The following is a 24,546-nucleotide window of genomic DNA, read 5'->3' on the forward strand; positions in this document are numbered from 1 at the left end:
TTTGATTATTTAGCTCATGCGGTTTACCTGAAAAATAGCAGGACCAATGTGGAATATTTTACTTTTATGTAAATTCATATCACCTCAGATAATAAGCACAATGAGACAAAGCAGCCATACTGATGTTTTCCAATAATAAACAGATGATTTATATATATACTGCCATTATTGTTTTCCAAAATTTAAAATCAACTAATGCTCCCAAACAACACGTGTGTTGTTACACTAATACATAATATCAGATCACCACTGGGGCATATCAGACCAGTGTAAAACCAACGTCAATATGTAAAGAAACAGGTGTTCCATTTCAACAATCACTAAACATCCTTGGTCCATATCAAAGTGCTGCGATATTCACATCTTATATAATGACGCATAATGAATGGATTCATATACAGCCTTTAAGTTGTGTGTACACTGCTGTGTGCTGTGCCGTGGAGCAGGCTAATCTTCGAAAACATAGCCGGGGCTCGAACTCCCCGGGGCGGTAGCTCCACACGACCGAACGTCCTCGTCGGCCAATCGCTGAGGGTCTGCTGCTGGTCGGAAGCTGCTCACAGGCTATAAAGCTGTTAAAGTGTATTCAGCTCCATGTACTGTGTTTAACTCTACGAGTGCATGAAGGTATGCACAGATCTGTGCACATCCGTTATACTTGGTTCTGCAGGACCATCGCCTGAGCTGCTCGACATGAATACTCCACAACACCGGAGTGTTAATCAGGCCTGTGTGAATCCCGGCACTGGCGCAGCTCTCCCGTGAGCCGGCCTGAAGTGAACGGATCTTGTACGATGTGTTTTGCAGGCTGTAAGGCTGATCATGTCTCCCTGTGCAGTAATGTCTCTTTCCTCCCCTCCCTGGTTAGTTTACTGTTACAGACAGAACTTCCCAACCATCTGACAGAGATACCGGCCCCGCTCCCCCGGGTGTATGACCAGCAGCAGCAGCAGCAGGAGCAGGAGGCGGGGGCACCGCCGTGGTAGATTTTTACAACAGATAGGAAAGAGGTAGAGGAAGGAAAGGACTTCCGAGCCCCGAAGGATGGAGGTGAACATTTTTAGACTCCTTCTAGTCTTGTCTTTCTCTTCTGATTCTGGTCCAGAGAGGCTGGAAAACCAAAAAAAAAAGTTTTTTTTTTAGATGTAAAAACCGACATGGTGCCTCTGCTCCCCCACGTCTGGTAGTATGTCTCCCTTTCTTTATGCTCTCCTTGTCTCCTCCACCTCCACACACTCTCTGATTGTTTTAGCAGCTGGCCTGTGGAGCAAAAACATGCCCCCCTCCAGTGCTGGAAAAACAATCTACAACATTGACCAAAGTTAAAGTGAAAAAAAATACAAGATGCGAACTCAAATTGATAGTTGAAGGCCTGAACTGAAAGTCATGACAAATAAAAGAGATGAACGTGCGACAATCAATTTCATCAACAAGAAAGAAAAAAGAAGACGGTGGCAATTTGAAAAAGATGGTGATGAACATGTGAGAAATGAATCTCCAGATGCTTTCAGGTTTACACTTTCATGGGAAAGTTTTAACAGTTTTGAGCCTGAAATCTCACTGTTTTCTTCCTATAAAAAACAGCACAGGCATAAAGTCTGTGACAGGATGATAAAAAAATAAATAAATACTGAATGAATTACAAGAAAAGCAGCTATGTTTTTAACTCAGGTTGTATAAAACTGCAACACTCGTCCTGTGAAAATTCTCTCATAATAACAGCCTGAACCTCTGATTTGTATGTTTCACACACTTCTGTTCAGATTTGGACCCTCTCTTGCCCCGTGTGGCCATTAGGAGAGAGGCCAAGATTTTTCACCATGAACGGCTGCAAATCCCGATTTCAATCAAGTTCACCTTTTCTCATTCTTCCCAACCGTCCAGCCTCAGCTGCATCGCTCCCTCCAGTTTCAAGTCCATTATGTTTTGGTGCGCCTCACGATAGACATCAACAGAGAGCAAGACAGATTAAAAGTTAAAATACAAATAATAAAACAGACTGGTTTGCCTTCCCTTGTCAGAGACGAATATATAATACCACAAAGCTGACATTTTAAGAACCATTTGAACACGTGTTTTTACAACGTTTAGATAAAATTCAATTTAGGTAAATGTACTGTTTGAATCCCTGCTGATTCCTCCTTAATCATTCATATTCAGCCCACATTAATTTCGTCCCATTTTGCTTTGTCTGCCGTGATTTTCAACTTTACATCCATCTGTGTGCTCTTACAATATTTAGTCTGCTCCAGTCTGCTGAGCCTGAGAAAACCATAATGCTGTCCACTTCCTCCAGCGTCTCATGGCTTGAGTTTCATGCTGACTCGATAACTGTGTGTGTGTGTGTGTGTGTGTGTGTGTGTGTGTGTGTGTGTGTGTGTGTGTGTGTGTGTGTGTGTGTGTGTGTGTGTGTGTGTGTGTGTGTGTGTGTGTGTGTGTGTGTGTGTGTGTGTGTGGGCGCGGCAGACGTACAGTCAGTTCAGTATCCTTGAGGCACATCCTCATCTTTTGCGGAAAGGGCCGAAGTTTGAGAAACACACCTCTTTGTGTGTTGTTATTTTTCTGCTGAATGAGTGGAAAGTTGGCCCTGTGCAGCTTTTTAAATAGCTGAATGGATATTGACTTCCTAATCGGCAACACACACACACACACACACACACTCACACACACACACACACACACACACACACACACACACACACACACACACACACACACACACACACACACACACACACACACACACACACACACACACACACACACACACACACACATTTGAAAGTGAAAGCTGTTGAGTTCAGATATCTTTTGCCACATGTCAGTATGATTGAATGAATGAATGAACCTCCAAACGTTTTTGAACTGGGTCCACTATTCCTGTGATGATATAATAACATTGAATCAGTAAAGATGTATTGATTATTAAACATCTATTATCACCTATTATAGTCACATGCCAGGTAAACAATTATGATTGCGTTTCCTAATAAATCGTACCAAAGTCTGATTAAGTAGTTATGTCCAGGACCCCAGGGTGGAACAAAACATTTGCAAATATTAAAGAAACGAAAACATAATACACAATTGAATCTAGAGCAGACCTGAGTAAATGTCCAATAATTATATTTTGAATTCTCTTATGCTGGTGAGAGTAGGTATGCCAACAGTTCAGCTTCACTGTAGAAAATCAGTGATGGGCTTTGGAGCCTTTCTTCGAGGCAACCTGGGGAGAGCTCAGGGAAATAAGAAAACAAACTCCCAACACAAGTGACATATTTATCCATATAAAGTGCCATGATTTACATGGTTCCTAGCCAGGTGATTTCGATGTCAGAAGTGATAAAAAAAACATTAACTGAGTGCTGTGGGGAACGCGCCATCTGCTACGTGGAGGATTTACCCCACGGCTCAGCAGGTGTTTTTGGTTGCATAACCCTCTTATGACTCGGATTTAATTTGACTTTATGGCTGTAGAATTGTAATACATTTACAATAAGGGAGCACTGTAAAGAAAATGGAAGAAAGAAAGGTTGACAAACAGACGTCTGTAAAATCAATTAAACCTGATATGCCATGGATTGGCTGATATCATCCAGAAAAAAAACTGGGAAAAAAAAGAAGAAAACTGTAGGGTAGAAGATTGACTAATTCTAAAGGATCATTTGCTTTAAATCTCCTTCAAAGCACAAACTCATAGCAACTACAAACTTAAGCTATAATGACCCATCTAGTGTTTGTGTTTAATGACGTGAACGCTTTCGCACTTCGTAAATATTGCTTACTATGCATTTAATATGAATACAATTATACAAACACATCATAAAGTCAAAGTATGTTAAAGCTTACGTGTGTGAACAGAGATCTTTCCGGTAACAAATAACTCTGAAAGTTGTTTTTCCCCATTTCACAGCAGAGAGAATTATTAGGTTAGCAGAAGTAAAACGCCTCACAGTCAATGTTACCAAAGGGTTTGAAGTTTGTTAAAGTGAACTATTTATCATATGAAATGTAAATAACTTACATATTTTAGTCTTAACTGCTGAAATATGTGCTTTAAGCCATAAAAAAGAAATCAAAGTTAGTGTTGTTTGTTTGTTTGTTGCAGTAAGTGCTTTAATATTGCTGTGTATTTTTTGACTGTACTTGGAAGGTCGTGTTATGAATGTCTGACCTGTTGGTGAATCTTGCCTGTGATTAGTTGATCATACTGTGGAAATCCTCTCGGCCATTGCAATGACAAGTATATGGCTACAAAGCTCTATTTCTTTTAATTTTGTCGATAACACGAACAGTTTAGGAGTCTGTCACACGTTGGCAGGTTATGAAAGCATCTTCATCCTCAGACCTGCGATTCAGACAGAAAAAAGATCATCAGGGTGGGACTCGAACAAAAAAACAAAAAAACAAAAACAAATCAGCCCTGATATTTTTGGTCCAAATATTACAATATTTATATATATAAATAACAGCAAAGGAGAAAAGATGTTTTGATGAAGAAGTCAATGAGTTGACTGACTCATATACTAATATAATACTTTTGAAAAGTGTGCACAACAACAACAACAATAACAACAACAACAGCAATAACAATAACAATAACAATAATAATTAATAACAAGAACTTTTTAGTTATTGAATAGTTTTCATTATTAAATCATACCCCAATTCATCTAGAAATTAGTAAAGGGATATCTGATTAATTTCTCTGTATTATGCATCCATTTATGAACCTTACATTTCTGGAAAGATTTTACTTTGTGAAGTATTTTGTTTGTTTGTTTGCTATTTTTATTTCACATTGTGCTCTCTCTCAATTGAATGATCTTGGCTGAGGTATCATCTATGGACTCTGCTTTCATATCATGTTCGTGCTGGTTTTTTACTCGATGCTCATAAAGTTGCTTTGGGTCTGAACTCTGTTCAGTTTGGAAATGCTTCTTAACAACTTTTAGTTGAGTTCCAGTCTGACTTCTTGGTGCTTCTCGTGTGTTTTTTAAATACCATTTATACTGGACATAACAAAATGTGTTGAGGGTTCACCCACCAACTCTGGCTGTTTTTGTGCATCTCCTTTTTGCTTTCTTTCTTTCTTTTTTTTAAATAATTTGTACACATTAGCTGGCCAGATGGGGGATTTACTGACAATGGACAGTGTTTGGGCCAGCCCAGGCAGTCTCAATCATGAATAATGGGCCAATCAAACTACAAGGAATATGATCTGCAGCCTAACGGACTAATGTCACAGAATACCATCATGTATAGTGGACATTGGACTGTTTTCTATCTTTTTCTGGCCAAACTGTCAACGTGGTCCAGTGACTGAAAACAGATCACAAAGCATAAGGACAGATAATGAAGACAAAATAAGGGAGACTAAGCAAAAAATAGCAAAGGAAATAGAAATGGTCGCTGGTGACTCTTCACTGTGATTGGTTGGTGGTACTCAGGATTTTATAACTAGTTTATGGACACAAAGCTTAATTTATTTGAATTTATTGCGTTTGAGTTACGATTTTTCGATATGATGAGCAGTGCCGGTAAAGTAGCCTATTCAAACGTTTTGTTCCTCTTATGTCAGAGCTGCCTTTTATTTCCACACTAAGAAATGGAGAGGAACAATCAGGTAGGATTTATTCTCTAAAGAAAGAGTAGAAAACGACAAGAACTTTACAGAATTGTGAAACAATAACAGGAGACATAATAAAGCAGGAAACACGAGGGACATCGACAAGAAATAGGATAATTAAACAGGAGGACTAGTAACAAAAACCAATGAAAACAAAATGTGAATACGTTGGCTGGAAAAACACAACAAAACCCCAGGACCTAATAAAGAGTATCTCAAACCTCCTTGTTCTGTACATGAGATCAAGGTAAAGGAGGTAAAACATAATTATATAAATATATAAAATTATATAGTGTAAATACTTTAGATTCCTTTTGAAAAAAATTGCTTTTTCTTTATTTGTTACTCTACAATCCAAGTTTTTTCACTCATTGGTGTCTTTTTTTTCCATTGAGGCTTTAACACTAGGTATCAGCAACTTCGTTTCTCCACATGAAAAACTAAGAAATGCTGCTTCAACGTCCGGGCTCCTTCATCAGATCCTCTTTCTGATCTGACATTTTGCGTTTTTCAAATCGCTGGGAGACGAAACAAGACACAGCACCAGGCTTTGGAGTTGAACACTGCGTGTCAGACTTAATTCCACCAGGGAGTTTTCTATCTTTTTTTTTTTTTCCCCATGCTAATCCTTTCTGAAAAGACAACCCATATACTGGTGCTTTTCAAAAATGACAATAAAGCTGCTTGAGGGAGAAATTCCAGGAAACTCTGCCATGCAAATGTATGCGTGTTTTGGTTGAGAAGAGCGATTTCAATAAGCAAACATTTGAGCTCCTTCTGTGTGGGGACTGCCAAGAGTCCCGCTGCTTTGAGAATAAGCTTTTGCAGCCTGGGGACTGTTGGTCACGATGTCCAGCCGGCCCACTCGCACAATATCATCTCTTTATCTGTGCATTAATCAAAGCAACATGTGTCTGTTTGTTTCGCATCACTTGCTGAAGCTTTATTAGTCACTGATGTGCTGAGGAAGGAGATGTTGGGTGGGTGGGGGGGGGGGGGTGGGGGGTGCAACTGCTGTTGGATGTTGCTACTGACACAATGTTAACATGAGTCTGTGTGCCGAAGACTGAGCAGTGATGTGATGCGGTTTGACACCGCTGGGGCCGAGAGGCAGGCCGCTCAGAGGGGAGAATCACACAAACGTGCTCGGGAGCTGAGGGATGTAAACTGTTTGACTTTAGAAATGACTCATTATGCTGAAAACAAAAGCAAACAAAAAAAAAAATTAGTTAGATAGACAGGTATACAAAGCTTTGTGATCAGTTCGTATTGGATTCACAGTAGAGTTAACCTGCTCTGACAGAACCGGATAATTCAAACGATCAGATTGCGTGTAAGAAATAATTTCCTGGTGAAGCTCACAGCTGACGGAGGCTGAGCTTTCTGGATCATTGCCTTTCGATCTGCCATCACATTGAATCTCTTCTCAAGGTGACATCAAACCTTTATGACGTGCCAATTCCGCTCGTAATCTTCAGCCTTCAGCCTCTTCACGTTGTGAAAAAATATATATACTGTGAATTTTTTATTTTTTTTGGGGGGGGGGGTGTATTTTTCGATGACACCTCTGTGTTAATGGAAGCCACAACTTGTCATCCTCTAAAAAATAACCTTCAAAAAGCTATCTAAACCAACACTACAGAATTTAAAAAACAAACAAACATAAACATCAGTACAACTATCAATAAAGAAAAGACAGCTATTACTCTTGTTGAAGAGCTCATTGTTTGCGGTTCCTGCAGTTTTGTTCTTTGTTGTATTGGTGGTTTTTTTTGCATGCCAGTTGTAAAAATTGTATGTTTATTTTGTGACAGGGAATTTGGCCCAAGTGAAAATCAAACCGTTTGATGTTAAGATCTCTGCTGTATTGAAGATGATGATTGTCTTTCATAAGACATTTACATAATTAACAGGTTTGATGAATAATTCTTGTAATGCTTCCTTCAATACCAACATAATATAACACTTATACCCAATCTTGATATGTCAGAATTTCAAACATGAGTGTGAATGGGTGAATGTGACTAATTATGTAAAGCGCTTCAAGATAGCCGAAGTAAATGTACAATGTAAATGAAATCCATTAACTGTGTGGAGTAGCTTGCTGATCTGATGATCTCAACCTTTTGCAAATCTTGACATTGCTCTGAGGCTGAACAGCTAATCGGTGATTTGTGATTATATTTTATAGCAATAAATTAAAGAGTTGGACGAGAATAAATTATTTACAGTATTTATTATTTTTGTTTGGACAATGAAGCACTGTTTGGCAGCTCAGTGCTGACAGTGTGAATGAGTAGGATCAAATGATATACAGGCGGTGGGCGAGTGGGTTTTAAAACTCGTCTTAACACCCATTTTTATTCTTTGGCTTTTACCTCAGCGTGAGACTCTGCTCTGGTTTTAGTGCCTTCGTTTTTTTTTTTTGTTTGTTTGTTTTAACTTTTTATGTTTTGTTTATTGTTTTACTATCTGATTGTTTTTTATTGCTTTAACTTTTTTATTGTTTTTATTGTTTTAGTGTTTTTATGTTGCCTCTCATATTTTTATTTCAATGTACAGCACTTTGTCTCAGCTACGGCTGCTTAAAGCGCATTATAAATAAAGTTGAGTTGAGTTGAGTTGAGTTGAGTGAGGAAATTGGAAGTTGGTGTGTGGCGAATGTGGATGTTTGTAAGCAGAATATGTTTTCGTCAGGCTTATAGTCAAAGTTTGAAGCGTCTGTGGGTTTGGGTGGAGCTCCTCTTCATTTGTAGTTGCTCATTGTTATTGTCTACTCAGCAGTAGATCAGTAGGTCATGTGTGATCCTCAGTCGAAGGGTCACACAAATACATTCTGCCATGCTGTTTGGAGTATCCACAGTAACACTGCTCTCTTTCCTCCTCCTCCTCAGCCTCTCCTCGGTGGGTTGGCATGGCCCAGTGATGAACGGAGCGGTGGTGCCCGGTAGCCCGGAGCTCTCCTCCTCGTGCCCACTGCCTGACTGGCGAGAGTTCTGCGAGCTCCATGCTCGAGCCTCTGCTGCAGACTTCGCCGACAAGTTCCAGCGCTTTCTGTCGGAGAACCCGTGCTACGACTCGCCCGGCGCCGACGCCAACTTCTCACAGCACTTTGCCCATCACTTCCTGGAGTGCTTCTCTGCGGCTCTGACCCAGGCTCGGGAAAACCAGGCGTCTTCACCCGGAGAGGACGGCTCCGGTTCGGCACCAAAATACAGCATCGTTCCTTTCCTGGGAATCCAGGGTTGCCCGTTGTCATACGGTCACGACTTCTACCAGAGGCGCAAGGACGCCGGGGCTTCAAGCGAGTCCCTGGACAGTATGGACAGCGGAGGGGGAGGCATAGATGGGGGAGGCAGTGGTACGACCACTGCCAGGGGCCCCCAGACGGCCCACAAGGTATCGGCTCTTGGACAGTCCCGCAGCTCCGAGGACGTGTCGGTCAGCCACCCGAAGGCTCGCTTCAAGAAGGGCTTCTCTCTGAGGAACATGAGCCTGTGCGTGGTGGACGGAGTGAAGGAGATGTGGCATAGACGGGCCTCCCCTGAACCTGACGCCCCCTCTGGGGCCAGAAAGACCAACGGGGGAATTGGAGGGGCAGGAGGAGGAGGAGGGGAGGCGGCCGGGGGAGAGAAATGGTCCCAAAAGCTGCGACTTCCCCGGGGCTCACAGGGCCACAAGGCCGAGCTGCTGGAAATCCAAAGGGAGGGAGCGCTGCGGTACATGGTGGCTGACGACACAAACTGTATGGGTGCTGCGCAGTGGCAGAAATGCCGCCTCCTGCTGAGGAAGACTAAGAAGGATGAAGGAGGGGAAAGATTCTTGCTGGAGTTCTACGTACCACCCAAGGTACATAAACACACACACAAAGAGCGAACCATTCGCCAAATAAACACTTTGGGATTAATCATTTTCAGAATGTGGTAAAATTCCATCACTTAATCTCCTTGAGTCCAATGTGATGTAATCCAGTTACTTCATTTTTTTTTTTTATCAGTCAGCAAATTGTCCATTTGGAAAATACTGTACATTTTCATGATTAGGAAAAAAAGTGTCTCCCCCCCTTTTTTTTTTAACAATGCAGCAAAGCAAAACATATTTTTAAACCGACTGAAAAGAGAAAATCTTCACACCCGCAAATCCAAATTTGAATCACAAACTAAATATTGTCTCTGACAAGCTAAAATTATTCCATTTGGCTGTTTTAATCTTAATTGTGATGATGGTTGATAACTAATTGAATTGAATGACATACCATGAATTCTAGTCACTGTAATGAACTTTGCATTATATGAAGTTATCAGTTTCCAACATTTAGTCATATTTCACACATGGAAATAAAGCTTGACAGGGATGACAATGACGGAAGCTGAAGGTGAAACAGTGTTGTTTGAGATTATTTTGTGCAGTAACACGTTCCCCATCTGTTCCATTTTTCTGTTTTTAACAAAATAGCTGAAAATAATAGATGGAGAGAAAAAAAAACATGTCTAGTAGGCACGTCCTTCAAGTATTTACTCTTTACTCTTATGCTTTTATGCTTTCAAAGGTTGTAAGCACAATGACCAATATATGTTCTTTCCTTTAAATGAACATGTCTCAGCTGACTTATAGTAAAGATCAAGACTTTCAGATGTCGCCTGCTCAAAGATAATCCACTCATGTGTTTTCCTCCCTGTCTCAACAGTCAGACATCAACTTGCTTGACTTTGCAAGTGAGCCAAAACCCCGAACATTAAATCAAAAGTGGCAATCGTGTCAAACATTTCACGAACTCCAGATTTAGATTTAAGGTGGTCATCCGGCTCTGCTGACTCTTGAGAAACACGGGTCAACTCACACGCTCACATGTGGGCGCTCTTCATATTCGTCTATATGGGATTTCCAGATCATTGCCTCTGACCTTAAGTGGGCCGTGAGGCTGTTCAGCTGAGTGTGTAAATCTGCCACTGTCCTTTGATCATGGCTGGTGGGAATGTTAGTGGGGGGCAGGCTGTGGGGGAGGAAGGGAGGGAGTGGGGGGGGGGGAGAGGGATAAGGACAGGTGGGAGTCGGTCGCAGGAGGGGGGGTGAGATGAGCTGGTGGAGAAAACCAGGGACTGTGAGAATGAGAAGGCCGGAGGAAGCTGTTGCATTGATTTCTATAAGGCGAGGGGATTACTGAGTTTCCCTTTCGTGTGCAAAAAAAAAAAAAAAAAATATCGATTGCTTCCTTGTCTTTGGCAGACTTGCTGCAGCGACAAACTGAAAATAGGAACTGACATAGTTTTGTGACTTCCCCGAACTCTGCTAAGTCATCAAAAGAAACAAGCGAGCTTCGGTAATTTCATCTGCTGCGTCCTATTAACATCCACACACAAGGAAATTATCATCAGCTGAGCGGAGAGACGTCGGCGCTCGTGACATATTAATTAAACACATGTGGCCTATCTCGACAGGCCCGTTCTGCAGACCCGCTCCCTGCTGTTTTATCACCGCCGTCCAATTCAGATCGTACAAATCGTAACAGTGCAGAGTAGCAGAGTCAACAGTGTCGGAAAGATAAACTGACTCATAAAATCTCACTCCTGCCTGCTCTTGGCTCCGACTCCCCGTCCCTGTCGGGGTCATCAATCTGCCGGCTGCTCTGCGTGGCGGGGACGGCACACTGCAGCACGCTAAGTGCCTGCATTATGACACAGCAGCCGGGGCCCCCCAGGTGACCCACTCTTAGGTTCACGCCACTCAAAGAAACATGCAGCCATGGCACCGTGACACATCAGATAAAGACGCCTAATATCACGCCAGCCTTTGAGTGAGAAGCTTACATGTTCTCGAATGTAACGTCAACTTCAGTATATCCTGTTAAAATGGCCCACTTTTACTTTGTCTGACACCTCATATTCTAGCCGGTAGTTACTGGGCCATTAATGCGCCATAAACTAACCGACATTAGCTGTCACATCCAAAACGTTCCTTTAACAAAAGTAGAGAGTTTTGTGTGAAAGTCCTCACATATCCACCTCAAAGATGTTCATCCATTCATTGGAAGGTGCCCGAAATGCCTTTGCGTATCTACAACAAACTAAAAACCATGTTACAAAGCTGCGGAGGTTACTCGTGAGGACGACCCGAGAAGAAGTCTGTCGAGCCTCATTCAGTTGTCCAAAGCATCAAAGTGTTTTAGCTCTTTCAATTATTTAACATTTTCGTACAATAAACAAGAGGTTTGATGAGCCTCCCCTCGTAAATCTTCGACCACATTGACCCACCCCCCCTTTGCATAAAGCATCTTAAATTTTACCCAAATAGATTCACTTTGAGTCCCCAAATGAGGATTTTGAATCATTTTGACTTTTTTTTTTTTTTTTTTTTTTTTAACACATAAACAAACTGTTGGGTTCATTTGCTTGCTTTCACTACGGAGTGATTGAATTGTGCTTCAAGCAAAACATAAATGTGGAGTCTGACATGTTTTCTTTAGGAAGTTGTCAAACACGTGAGAGTGTTTGGAAAAATAAAACAACAAACATAGTCTAGACAAGTAGTTCCCAACCTTTTTCTTGAGAGACCCAAATTGTTGCCATTGTCCATTTTGGTGACGCCACGCCATGGAACTCCTCCCCAAAAATAAAATAATCACTTAAAGAAACAATATGTGACGTTCTTTTAAAAAAAATTTTTATTATAGTTTGTGACTATGAGTTCCTTTTTTTCTGAGGATGAACTCTATTGGATTACACACCATCTCTGGGAGTTTGGTATCCATTGCTTCCACGAAGCCCTATTCTATGCAATTCTCTTGATACCCACTCTTTCTTTTTATTTTTAACTGATATATATTTCTCTTTAGCCTGGTGCGCCATGTATCTTGCAGATCAGCTGTTCTCGATTAATCCTTGTGACCTTTTAAAACTTTTTGATATTTTTCATCAAATAAAACTTTTAATGCAATTTATTCTTTGTAGTTTTGCCTCACAGATAAATTAAATGCAGGCTACAGTTTGTTGATACTGTAAGAAGCATCAATTATTTGCAATTCTGGTGTGCATACACTGATTGATATGATAATTTTTTCACCCCCACAATTTCAATTGTGTCTTCATCAGCTAAATATCAGAGCAACGCTTTCCAAGTGACTGTGCTCACTGAGATTTGGTTTATGTTGTCCACAAGCAGAGAGGTACAGGAAAGAGTCAAATGGTTTAATACAGGAAGTGGCTTTTTGACATCTGATCCAGAGAAAGGAATTGTGGGCGTGGACGGCGTCCAGCTGCACAGGCAGATCAAGAACAGCGTTACTCCAGACAGATCAGCTGATAAGCTTCTGCCAGACTATCAGTCAGCTTCCTCCGTGCACTGCATCTTCTGATGCATGCACGCATGCACTCACACACACACACACACGCACGCACGCACGCACGGACGCACGCACGCGCGCACGCACACACACACACACACACACCCTCATCAGATCTGTTAAGATTATCATCCAACTCTCTGCAGAGGGCAAACCGAGGCCAGCCCACTTTCTGTGTTCACCATCTTGTAAACTGTTTCCGTTTAATGTTTGTTTAACAAACATGTTTGTGAAACAGAAAACTAAAAATTGAGCAGTGGGGTTATTTCTGAGAATTTTATAAATTGTCTTTTGCTTCTTAATGGAATTTGTTTTATTCCAAAAAGCTATTGCTGCTAATGCCATGCCAATAAACCACCAGACTGTATGTTACAGGTTTGTTAAGGGTGTGTGCATTTCACACTTAAGACAGAGGATGAATAAGTACTGCTCAAACCGTTATCCTTAATTTAAAGCTAACAAACATATATTTACTACTTTTACTATGCCTGAAAATGTCTCTTACAGGATGTGACACAGGATATAATTAAACATCAAGCTTTTCCTAATGGCTCACTCTGGTTTTGGTGATAGCACAGCGGCACAAATTAGCCCCCAAAACACAGGAAGTGATACATCAGTTGGGTTCTCAGCAGAAATAGAAGAAATCTGAGTTACGCAATTAGGCAGTCTACTGTGATGTGCGTACAACTTGAAAGATGTTCATGTTAAGCAGGACCTCCCAGATAAATAAAGACTGATTGTTTATAACATGAAGGAACAAGAAGTTTGATGCTATATTTTCCTTTTGGACTGTTTTGATGTAGAATATTAACTTGTAACATTATAACACAAGTCACGTCTCTCGTTAAGCGAGACCTGTTAGAAGTGCATATAGATGCTAAAATATACACATTGTTTATTTCAGTGGAAGTGCAAGCCCTGACAACAAAAACAAACATAAATGCAACTTCAAACAATTTGATTGGATTCACTTCCACACATTAATACTATACTATTAATTAGTACTCCAACAGCATCCTTTGGTCCCAATGCATTTTGTTGAGCCCCAGCTGATACTTCATCGTAGTTCTGGAGAATTAGCTTTTTTTGGTTAGATCTAATTTAATTTGCTTTTCTGTGATATCTTTTGTGTCGTTGTATATGCATGGAAGATTACACAAATACAAAGCAATAGCAGAGCTAAGTTAACAAACTTGTTTTAAACTTGGAATCAAAAGAATACATGTGTTTGTCTGGAGCAAAATGTAAGGACAGTAGTAGAATATTGTGGGGAAATGAACATTCAAACAAACTCCAGATTAAACTGTATTTAGGATATCAATGTTGGAAGTGAATCACCTGTGCACTAACATCCTACACCTCTTGAATGTTAAAGTTCTACAGCGTTGTGATGTTGACCTGTTTGTGTCGGTTCTAGTCCTCAAAACCCAAAGTGAGTATCCCTCTGTCGGCTATCGTGGAGGTGAGGACCACCATGCCGCTGGAGATGCCTGACAAGGACAACACATTTGTCCTGAAGGTAAGATCTGCACTAATATTTACAGCTGCGTACATTTAAACTCTTGATAGATATAAGTTAAAAAGAGACTGAGGCTGAAACCAAGTGTATTTAATAAAAGTGGCCATGCCTTTGCTGAGTAAACAATGGATTGTTCCTATGTTGTAACCGTTTGAACATGGCTTGGTGTGTGATTGTGAGTCTGCCTGTTTCTACAGGTAGAAAATGGAGGGGAATACATCCTGGAAACCATCGACTCCCTGCAGAAAAACTCGTGGGTCGCTGACATCCAGGACTGCATAGACCCGGGGTAAACCACCGGATAAATATTTACTGTTGACTGAAGATGAAGGAGGACGAAGAGAAGGGGACAGGGTGAAAGAGTGAATGGGAAGGGGGAATGAAGGGAAACACACACAGTCATTAATCATCCAACAAGTTGACTTTTTGACAGTTTGCTAGAACACAAACATCGGGCGAGCGCACCCCACCGACATTCCTCCTTTTCGGAATTAGTGGAAATTGGTCGGTGCAGTTCAGGACATAAACAGAGAGATTATTTGTGTCCTTGCTTGTGAATCCGTGCACACTTGATAGGACGCTGATGTTTATTTGCACATACGTGCACATGTGTATACGTTCTTGCGGTCGAGCTGAACTGCCTGCTTATGTACAGTGACAGTGGCGATGACATCGAGCTGGCGTCATGTCCTCACGGTCAGGCCTCCAAAGACTGCTCCATGGTGGCCTCCTGCAGCTGCGAGCTGCTTTCTGAGGGTGAGCGACGACTTCACTCTTCCCCGCAGAACCATGTCGCATAATATTTACATGCTTTGATTGTGATAAACGTGTTGACACAGTAAAACATGGTTACAGGAGTGTACCGCGCTCCAGAGAGGTTGTGTGCTGCGGCAGCAGAGCATTACAGTGCCCCCTCAGTTCGATGCAGGGAACCTCCTTTCACCCAGCATCCATCCCACATGCCTTTAGAGCGCTTCCTCCAGTCCCCAGAGGCCCAAGGCTCTAACTCCTCCGCAGGTGAGACATGAGCTTCTGAACAGGTAAACACGTCACAAACGTGAAACACAAGATGTTCACAAATAGAAGGAAAACGAAGGCTGTGTCTCATTGAGCCGTGGCAAGTCGCTGGCGAATAAACAAAACAAAAAGACTGAATTGATTCTCGAAGTTGCATCAATATTGCCTGATTTCGCAATAAAATTTTGTTTAAAAATGACACAAAGTTTGCTCGCTCAAGACACTCACTTGAGATCGACACCCAGATGAAATTCGACATGTTTCGACAGTTATACAATACAGTGGAAATTTCTATTCATTCACCTTGTATCGTGCTTTATCCAGTTCAGGGTCAGTGCCAGTGATCTGAGAGTAAAGGCAGAGTACATCGTCAAGAGGGTAATAATACATCACAGGGCAAACACAGAAACGCAGACAGCTACATTCATATCTCCAGGAAATTTTGGCTCAGCAATTAACCTCAAAGGCCTGGAGGAAACCCACACATGACCGGGGAGAAATCCAGACCACGCAGAAAGATCTGGCCAAGTTTTAAGCCAATGGACCTGTTTGCTATGCGGCTAACCGCCACGCCACCGAGCAGCCAATGCAGATTTCTTGACCATAATGTGATCTTACACCGCTCCAACAATCATGTCGTCATCAGACATCAAGCTAAAGTCCATCAAAGTAACGTTGTGTAGAACTTTAAACCTCCTTCCATTGCTGTTGTTTGAAGTAATTTCAAGACTGTATTGTTGTGCCACATTGCTCAGGTGGTGGCGAAGGAGCAAAAGACTCAGACGGAGATGCCAGCTTGGCGGGTTACCCCTGGTTCCACGGGACGCTGTCTCGTGTGCGTGCAGCTCAGCTGGTGCTTGCCGGCGGGGCGAGGAGCCACGGGCTCTTTGTGATTCGTCAGAGCGAGACGAGGCCCGGCGAGTACGTCCTCACCTTCAACTTCCAGGGCAAAGCCAAGGTGAGGTGACAAGAGGGACGGAAAGAAGCATTAGTGTTAATTTTATTTATTTTTTTGCCGATGTCACTTTCAATTTTTTTCGTCACCAATGTTATGAAAAACAATATACAAATAGAGGGATGTTCTTGTGCACGAGTTATGTTACCGATTGACTCACTCAGACGCACAACAGAGCAGCTTGTTCAGGCTCTGGAAAAGTTAAGCAGTAACGTCGATGTAACGTGAACCCTGCACATCACATCCTGCCAGCCCACAGTGTTGAGGAAGTGTCAGCTGCCACCTCTTCCTCTGGCGTCAGCCTCGGCATGCCGTCACTCTGCTCCGGCTCCCAGATAATGTCCTGACCTCTTTCTTAGTGTGTGTGTGTGTGTGTGTGTGTGTGTGTGTGTGTGTGTGTGTGTGTGTGTGTGTGTGTGTGTGTGTGTGTGTGTGTGTGTGTGTGTGTGTGTGTGTGTGTGTGTGTGTGTGTGTGTGTGTGTGTGTGTGTTTGTTTCAGATGTTCACTGTGTCTCACACTGTAACTCTGTCCCCCTGAGTTTTTATCTCTCCCTGTCTCCATTTCTCTGTCACTGACACTTGTGATTGTAACCTCCTCTCACCACTTTGGGACTTGTTTCTGACCCCGTTTGCCTTCACTCTCCCTCCCAGCATTTGCGTTTGTCAGTGAATGAGAACGGCCAGTGCCACGTCCACCACTTGTGGTTCCACACCGTGTCGGACATGTTGAGACACTTCCACGCTCACCCGATTCCCCTTGAATCCGGGGGCTCGGCTGACATCACATTACGCTCCTATGTGCAAGTGCAGCGAAGCTCCACTGCAGGTAAACGACACACACCAATCATATATGTGATCCATCATGGACATCACTTCCTCCCATCTTTCTGTACAAGGCAGCGTGTTTAATATATTAAAAAGCAGAGGTAAAAACGATGTATTTGTCACATTCAAATAATGTTTTGGTTACATTTCTTTCCTCACACAAACACCAATTGTATTATTAGCCAAGGGGAAGTGGGGAAGATAAGACGAGCTTTAAGAGGAGGATATCGAGAAAATAAAAAGCACACAAACTTCTTAATAAATTATATTCTGAGACGCTTGTTTCAGAAAAGTAGTTAATAGCTGTACATTTGATTTAAAATCTGTTTTTTAATTAGAATTTGTTCCTCAAAAGTTACAAAAAAATTTGCTTTGAGATGTGCCCAGATTTGGTGGCATTCATATATTGTTTTTATAATAATAATATATTAGTGACATAGATGTGACACGGTAACACAACACCAGACTTAAAATACATCTTGAAATTACACCTGGACGAAATATCATAAAGATATAGTTTTTGAAAGTGATTAAAAGCAAAACTTTTCTTTGATCACAGAACGTAAATAGAGTCTCCTCCATGAAAGTGATTACCAACATAGTATTAAGTGTTTTTAAATAATCAAGTCATTATACTTCCAGGTGGCACAGAGCAGGGACATATCTGAGGTCACAAAGTCTGTGTAAGTCAAGAATTTTAAAACTGAAAATTATCCCAAAATTGTCTTTTGCTGCTGTGAAACTGTTGGTATGAAATAGATTCATGTGGCCTCCATCAGTAGTTTTTCTAGAAACCCCATCAATCCCATCACCATGTATAATTAGTTTGAAGTCATTTAATTTCAATCTCATCAAAGCCAGTCTGTTTTCTTGATGAATCAGAATAGCATTGGTATCATAGCTCCAGCAACAATGAGAAAAGTTTTAGTTGCTCTATTTTCTACTAATAAATAAACTAAACGTATATAAAGAATAAAATGAGAACACTTTGGGGGCTGTTATTGCCTTCTAGCTTTATTAAGATGGTGTGTGTATGTAGGCGGGTGGTTAGAGCAGGTCATCTTCATATTGGTTGGGGTCATTGATTATAAATGTGTCCTTCCTTAGTTTTTACTCAGTGTAAATGTCTCTGAGGGGAGGAAGTGAAGTTTATGACCTGCTCTGCCACCCTCACCACCTGTTGCTGGTTTCTCATTCTCTCCATTTGCCTGAATGAACACAGTCATTTTAGATTTTGTTTTGTCATTGATATATTATGTGCTGTATTTCCAAATGCACCACAATGTCTTTAGAATAAGCTTAAAATAAATAAGATCTTATTATTATTATTTGAAACAAGTTACAGATGAAAAAAAAAATTCATGCCAGTATAATGTCCTCATTGTCTTGCTTGTGGTTGCTACAGCATTTCTGTTTTATTTATTTATTTATTTATTTTTACGAGTTGTCCCTATTAAGTTGTTTGGTCTTGGAGATTGTTTGGATTTAGTCGTCAAGATTCTGGCCTGCAAATTAGCGGCACCTTCAAACAAAACATATATCACATAGCCTTACAGAAGCTTACAGACGAGTGGAGTTTTGACTCCGTGGCCCAGGAAGGCAGACTAAAAACACTAACTCCCTCCGTCCTCCATCTTACCGCTGCCCCTGCCCTCCACTCCCCCTGGCAGTGGATAAATGCCCTCCTGTACAGTAGAGTGAGTGGGCGATTATACCACAGGAGTTTCGCATGCAGGCAGAGACTCCAGCTCCGGCCCACTGTGGTGGTCACAAAGAGGCCCTCTGTTTTCCAAAACGCTGGACCGACACACACTCATGCACTCACTCACTTCGACATAAAGTGAGGTTTTTATTCAGGGTGTAAAAGGCTATATTGATACACTGCTCAGTCTTTGGCAGCAGTGGATCCGGTGTTATTGCCCACCGAGAGAAAGGATAATAAAAGAGGGCCACACTGCCTGTGTTTACATGCAGCTACATGAAGGAGCCTTTTACTTGCAACTCTCCAGCACAGACCAGCAAACAAGCAGCAGCAGCACAGATTAATCTGTATTATTAATGTGTCTTCTAATAAAAGGCTGCCTTTCTTCTCGCCACAATGCTCTGCAGACGTGGCCGCGCCTCCGGTCCTCACTCCACCCAGGGAGGCAGGGTGCCGGACAGACTCAGCCCAGCCAGCCTTTCACCCTCCTGGGACGGCAGCACCTGCTGCAGGGCCTCCGTCTGAAGCCCTGCTCTCCTCCAGCACGTCCTCCTCACCCACCACACTCCCTTCCCTCTCCCGCAGTGACCCAGGTACTGGAGGGGGCGTAGGAGGAGGCCTGGTAAGCCGGAGCAACAGCTCGGAGCGCCTGCTGGAGGCCTCCAGTGGTACATCTGAGGACTACCACGACGCTGACGGGACTCGCAGAGCACGAGCTGTGGAGAATCAGTACTCTTTCTACTAAATAACCCAGGGCAAAGGTTCAGCGGGTCCTCTGATTGGATCAGAAAGCTAAAGGTCAGAGGAGGAGGGGGGTGCGCTTGACTGATGTTGGAAATGGTCCAAATGACTGGATCACACATTTGATTTGTTTGTTTGGTTTCATTTTGAGGCAATTTTCTGTTCCTCAGTTTTGAGCGGGGAGGACAGATGTGGCAGATTAGCGTAAATCCTTTACCCTTCATGGCTTTGTTTCACATGTACTGTTCAAGGATGTAGCTAGACACAAAGGCGGGTGACTACAGGTAGAAAAGGGGGCCTCTTGAGATGTAGAAAATGCAGCAGTGAGCTGAAGCGTAGGCTGAGAGAGCACGAGGAAGTCATTCAGAGGAGTCATATGGCTTTGATTCACCTCCTTTGACCGCTTCCTGTTCACCCTAAGCCACAGTTCCTCCACAGCAGAAGTCTATGTCACCACCCTGCTGAAGGATTTAGAGTTTGAAAAAAAAGTAACTGCCCCTCCCTTCTGGGTCCCTCGGAGCATCCCCTAAATGTTTGTAAAGCTGCTTCAAGTTTGTCCCGGATATCCTCACTGTCCCTCTTTACCCCCCCCATAAAGCCCTTTGCTCCACACTAACATGAGTACAGTGATCATGAGTGTTAGTGTTAGCTCGGACAGCCTTTCCCTCAACATGTACAGCCGAAAGGGTCTTAGTGCCTGACAGCTATCCGTGGACTCGACCAGGCCGGAGGGCGACGCCGTCGTCTCACATCATCACAAAGGAGCCAAAACCTACATAAGGGTGATTACAGTTTCTCTCTGTCAATCCTGGCTCCTTTCTCAAATGAGACTTAGCTTTTTGAAAAAAAATTTAATAAATAAAAGCGTTTACAAATATTTTGACAATTTTGATTTTATGGCTGTAGAATTGAGGGAGTGTTTCTGATACTTTTCACAAGATAAATTCGACTTTCAATATTTGGCAATTACTTACTTCTACTGTGGTTTTTTTTAGGAAGTTCACGTGACCAATATGTTACATGCTGGTGAATCATGCCGTCATCTCAAGGCACTTTTGCAGTGAAAAGCCCAGATATTTCACTGTCACAAGCCTGGGTGACAGTGGCAAGGATAAACCTGCAGGACCCGGCTCAGAGGGGACAGCTTTCTGCTGTTCCAGGGAAAGAAAGAAAGTCAAGGACGGGACAGAGTAGAGAGCTCTAAGCTGTCAAACAAGTTGACATCAGACAGCAAGTTAATCCACTGCAGACGTGATCCGGACAGCAGGCTCAGATCACAAACAGAGAGAGAGACAGAGAGAGAGAGAGAGAGAGAGAAAGAGAGAGAGAGAGAGACCAGACCAGACCAGACTAGACTAGACTACAGGAGAAAGACATAATATTAGTGATATGCAACGATGTATCTATATTTAGAGAGTGAGAAAGAAAGGAAGTTTGATTTCCCAGTAGTCTAAACCTTGAGCAGTTTAACTAGAAAACTTGATGGAGCCTGTTTTGTAGGAGCTGTTTTGTAAGAATTTTAAATTCTATTCTACATTCGATAAAAAGTCAGTGAGGATAAGTTAATATTGGAGTGATGTATTTCTCTCCTGCTGGTTCCTGTCTATAGTCTCACTGCAGCATTTTGAATTAAATGGAGACTTCTTGAAGAGGTATTTGGACACACTAATCATTGGGAATTAAAACAATTAATGTTAAAAGTACTGGTGAAGTCTTGAGGGCCACTGTAATCACATGAATATGGGCTCCATTTCTGGCAGTTGTTGAATTTTTCATATAGTTGAGGGTCATTTCGCATGTGGTAGCGCAAATAATGAAACAATGATTAGAAGCTGTGAAAAGTTTGACAACATGATCTGACAAGTTATTCCTCAGTTTTATGAAAAGCCATATTGAAATAGTCATTGCGCAAATGGCTAAGAATAAAAATGTTGCTATTCGCATTTGTGAAAAGCAATGATAAATACTCTGTTGTGAGCAACAACTATTTTTTTTTTTTTTTGAGAAAAGGTTCTTGAGAAATGAGCCATGACAAATGAGAAAAACTGTAATCTATGGGGTCAGTTTCTGCTTAAAACATGTCAAACATGGATTTTTCCACATACTGAAATGGGTTTTCTCCTCATTTTAATGAAGGCTACAAAATACACACACACACACACACACACACACACACACACACACACACACACACACACACACACACACACACACACACACACACACACACACACACACGGACAGTCAAACGTGAATGTGAAAATTGAAGTCCATATTAAAATGATGAAACAGAGAATGACCATCAGTACAGACGCGATCAGGACATGGTGGCTCCAGTTGTCACGTCCCACAGGGTTGTTTTTATGAATGTGTGATGGCGTGTTAGAGCGCAGATATTTTTTAATGATCCGTGTGCTATACAGTAGTGTTTCTGAAACATGGTTTTCAGGTCCCTCCACCTGGTGAAGGTTCTGTACTCACGCTCCTCATATGGATAACCTGTAGATTATATATGCTATTACAATAGATCAATTTAAAGTAATGCCTTGATGATATTATTATACCAAATCCAGCATTTATCGGAGGGACCTTGGGACATGTTGTTTATTTTGGATAGTGGCAGTGTTGTGTGCCGTTTACGCAGCCTGCAGGTGATCTTATGAGTGAACTGGAACGCTACAGTTTGTAAAACAAAGGCTACTGAATCGGCCATGCTTGACTGGATGCATGAGAGAGAAAATGAATTTTGTTATTTTAAGAGTAAAAATTTGTTTTTCACTCCTCAAAAGGTTACAGTAATAGGTTACTGAAATAGCAGCTTAATTATAAGACACTATGTGTAAAAAGTTGCATTTTTTTTTTATGACATTTTTGGTTAGAAGCTATTTTTGTTTTTGTTCCAACTCGTAGTAAGAAAATGACTAAAATACATTTGTGTTTATAGGATTCTGCAAATGTTTCCATTAATTACCAAGTTATAACACTTTTTAACTTATGAAATCAACCTTTTGACTGAAACGCAACAATGTGCTGTGTTAAACAGCCATCGACTATTTTGAGCTCAAAATATTCAAAGCAAAAGTCATTTTTAAATGAATCCGTCATCCTCAGGTTCTTATTCGGTTTTATTAGAATTCAAGTAAATCTAATAACAATGATTACATTGTTTTAATAGGATGTTTTCCAAAAGCTGTTTTACCTCATACTTTTCACACAGAAATCTGTACATTGGATGCACCAAAGTTTACACCTAAGTTAATAAATTACTCCCACAGACGCATCGCAAAAAACAGGATTACAATGGGAAAGATTTTTTTTTCTTTTCTTTTTTTTTTGCACCAGTACAGTATTTCTTTGGTAATTTGGGGGATTATGCCCATTCAGTAATCTTTTTTCATCTATCTTGGTAAGAATATATTTACTTTTCAAAAGGTTGATCTTTTCAAGTCAGAACAAATTAAATGTGGGAAATTTCACCATAAAATGCACTCACAAAATCTAAAATGCATCCAATTCTTTCTTTGGAATAAATAAATCAAAAGGCCTCATCTGTCTGTTCAAGCATGGCCGAGTAGCTTGAAGGGTGCTTTAAGGTCGAGGAGTGATGGAGCAGCTCATGTGCCAATTTGAATCCTATTTTTAAAAACATATTTATTCCTCAGTCTGTAAATTACATTTTTCCCCCCTCTTGAGTCTTATTTATGTATATTTGACTGATTCTTCTTGATAAAAAAATCCTAAATGGAATTTCATCTCTTGGAAGAAACCCATCACACATATCACAGATCACTGACGTTTCCCCATTTTATTTTCTTAACACTTATTTGGAGCTAATTTTTTCTGTTGTTCGACTGAGTTTTGAAGAGTCTGTGCAATTTTGTACAAAGTGATGTACTTGACATACTACTTTATATTTCTGTGAATAAAATGTGAACAAACTACTAAACGTTTTCTGCAGTTTCTCTCCACAGAAATGTCACCACCCCGGGGGTCCAGAATGAAATGTTGATGATTAAAAGCTCAGAAAGGTTGAGCGGTTCAGGGCTACAAGCATAAACTTATAAATTATTTAGAAAATCCCCTGGCATCGCTCTGTAAAGGCAAAACTACCTTGTGTCTTTTCAGAACCTGAACTTTTATGTGCTGATTTGATGTATATTCAACCAAATTATTTATGTTGGCTTCGTAATTAGACTCCCTGAGCTGCTTCAATCAGATCACAGCAGTACTATACCTATTGGTGTAAAATCCGGATCAAAAGATCAGAATGTAAAGTGTTTCATTTGTTCAAGCACTTTGAATATTTATTGATTTATTTCTGAACATGTGCAGAATTTTTTTTTTTACCTCACTAAAGAAACAAATCATGTGGTTCATCTATTTATGTATTTATATGTATGGACATTAGCATGCGAAGCAGCCAGCCCAGTCTTAGGAATTCAGTATCTCGTCTGTCCTCGGTCCAATCAGAAAAATGGAAAACCATATAGTAAACACTACTGAGGCAGAGACTTCAATTACTTACGACACTAAGCTATTCAAAAGAGCTGGACTGAAGACAAACTGGGCACTTTAGTGACTCACTACTGCCCCCTAATGCATACAAGTGCTTTTAATTTTACGTATGGAAGCTCTACTGTTTGAACTAAATTATAAGTATTACATTTTTTTTATGCATCTTCTGTCCACAGTAGAAGCCGCAGCACCGTATAATGCAATACCTTGACGATAAACATCGATCTCCACCTCCTCACAATAAAACTCACTGAGCCTCTCTGGCTTTCAGCTGCATGAATGTCATCAGATGCCCTCTATA

The 24,546-nt window shown here is 41.3% G+C and overlaps 1 protein-coding gene across 1 annotated transcript in view; it reads left to right on the top strand.

The window, feature by feature from the left end:
* sh2b2 (SH2B adaptor protein 2) overlaps nucleotides 1-23,624 on the top strand; it is a 28,545-nt gene extending 4,921 nt beyond the window's left edge. The window contains exons 2-9 of the mRNA XM_080506951.1: nucleotides 8,524-9,478; nucleotides 14,389-14,490; nucleotides 14,688-14,779; nucleotides 15,146-15,246; nucleotides 15,346-15,507; nucleotides 16,263-16,465; nucleotides 17,114-17,288; nucleotides 19,397-23,624. Of these exons, the coding sequence (XP_080363077.1) occupies nucleotides 8,555-9,478; nucleotides 14,389-14,490; nucleotides 14,688-14,779; nucleotides 15,146-15,246; nucleotides 15,346-15,507; nucleotides 16,263-16,465; nucleotides 17,114-17,288; nucleotides 19,397-19,734 (2,097 nt within the window). The 5' untranslated portion in view covers nucleotides 8,524-8,554 and the 3' untranslated portion in view covers nucleotides 19,735-23,624. The remainder of the gene's footprint in view (nucleotides 1-8,523; nucleotides 9,479-14,388; nucleotides 14,491-14,687; nucleotides 14,780-15,145; nucleotides 15,247-15,345; nucleotides 15,508-16,262; nucleotides 16,466-17,113; nucleotides 17,289-19,396) is intronic.
* The last annotated feature ends 922 nt before the right edge of the window (nucleotides 23,625-24,546 follow it).

The sequence above is a fragment of the Blennius ocellaris genome, assembly GCF_963422515.1.
Source record: "Blennius ocellaris genome assembly, chromosome: 2".
NCBI classification, from domain to species: Eukaryota; Metazoa; Chordata; class Actinopteri; order Blenniiformes; family Blenniidae; genus Blennius; species Blennius ocellaris.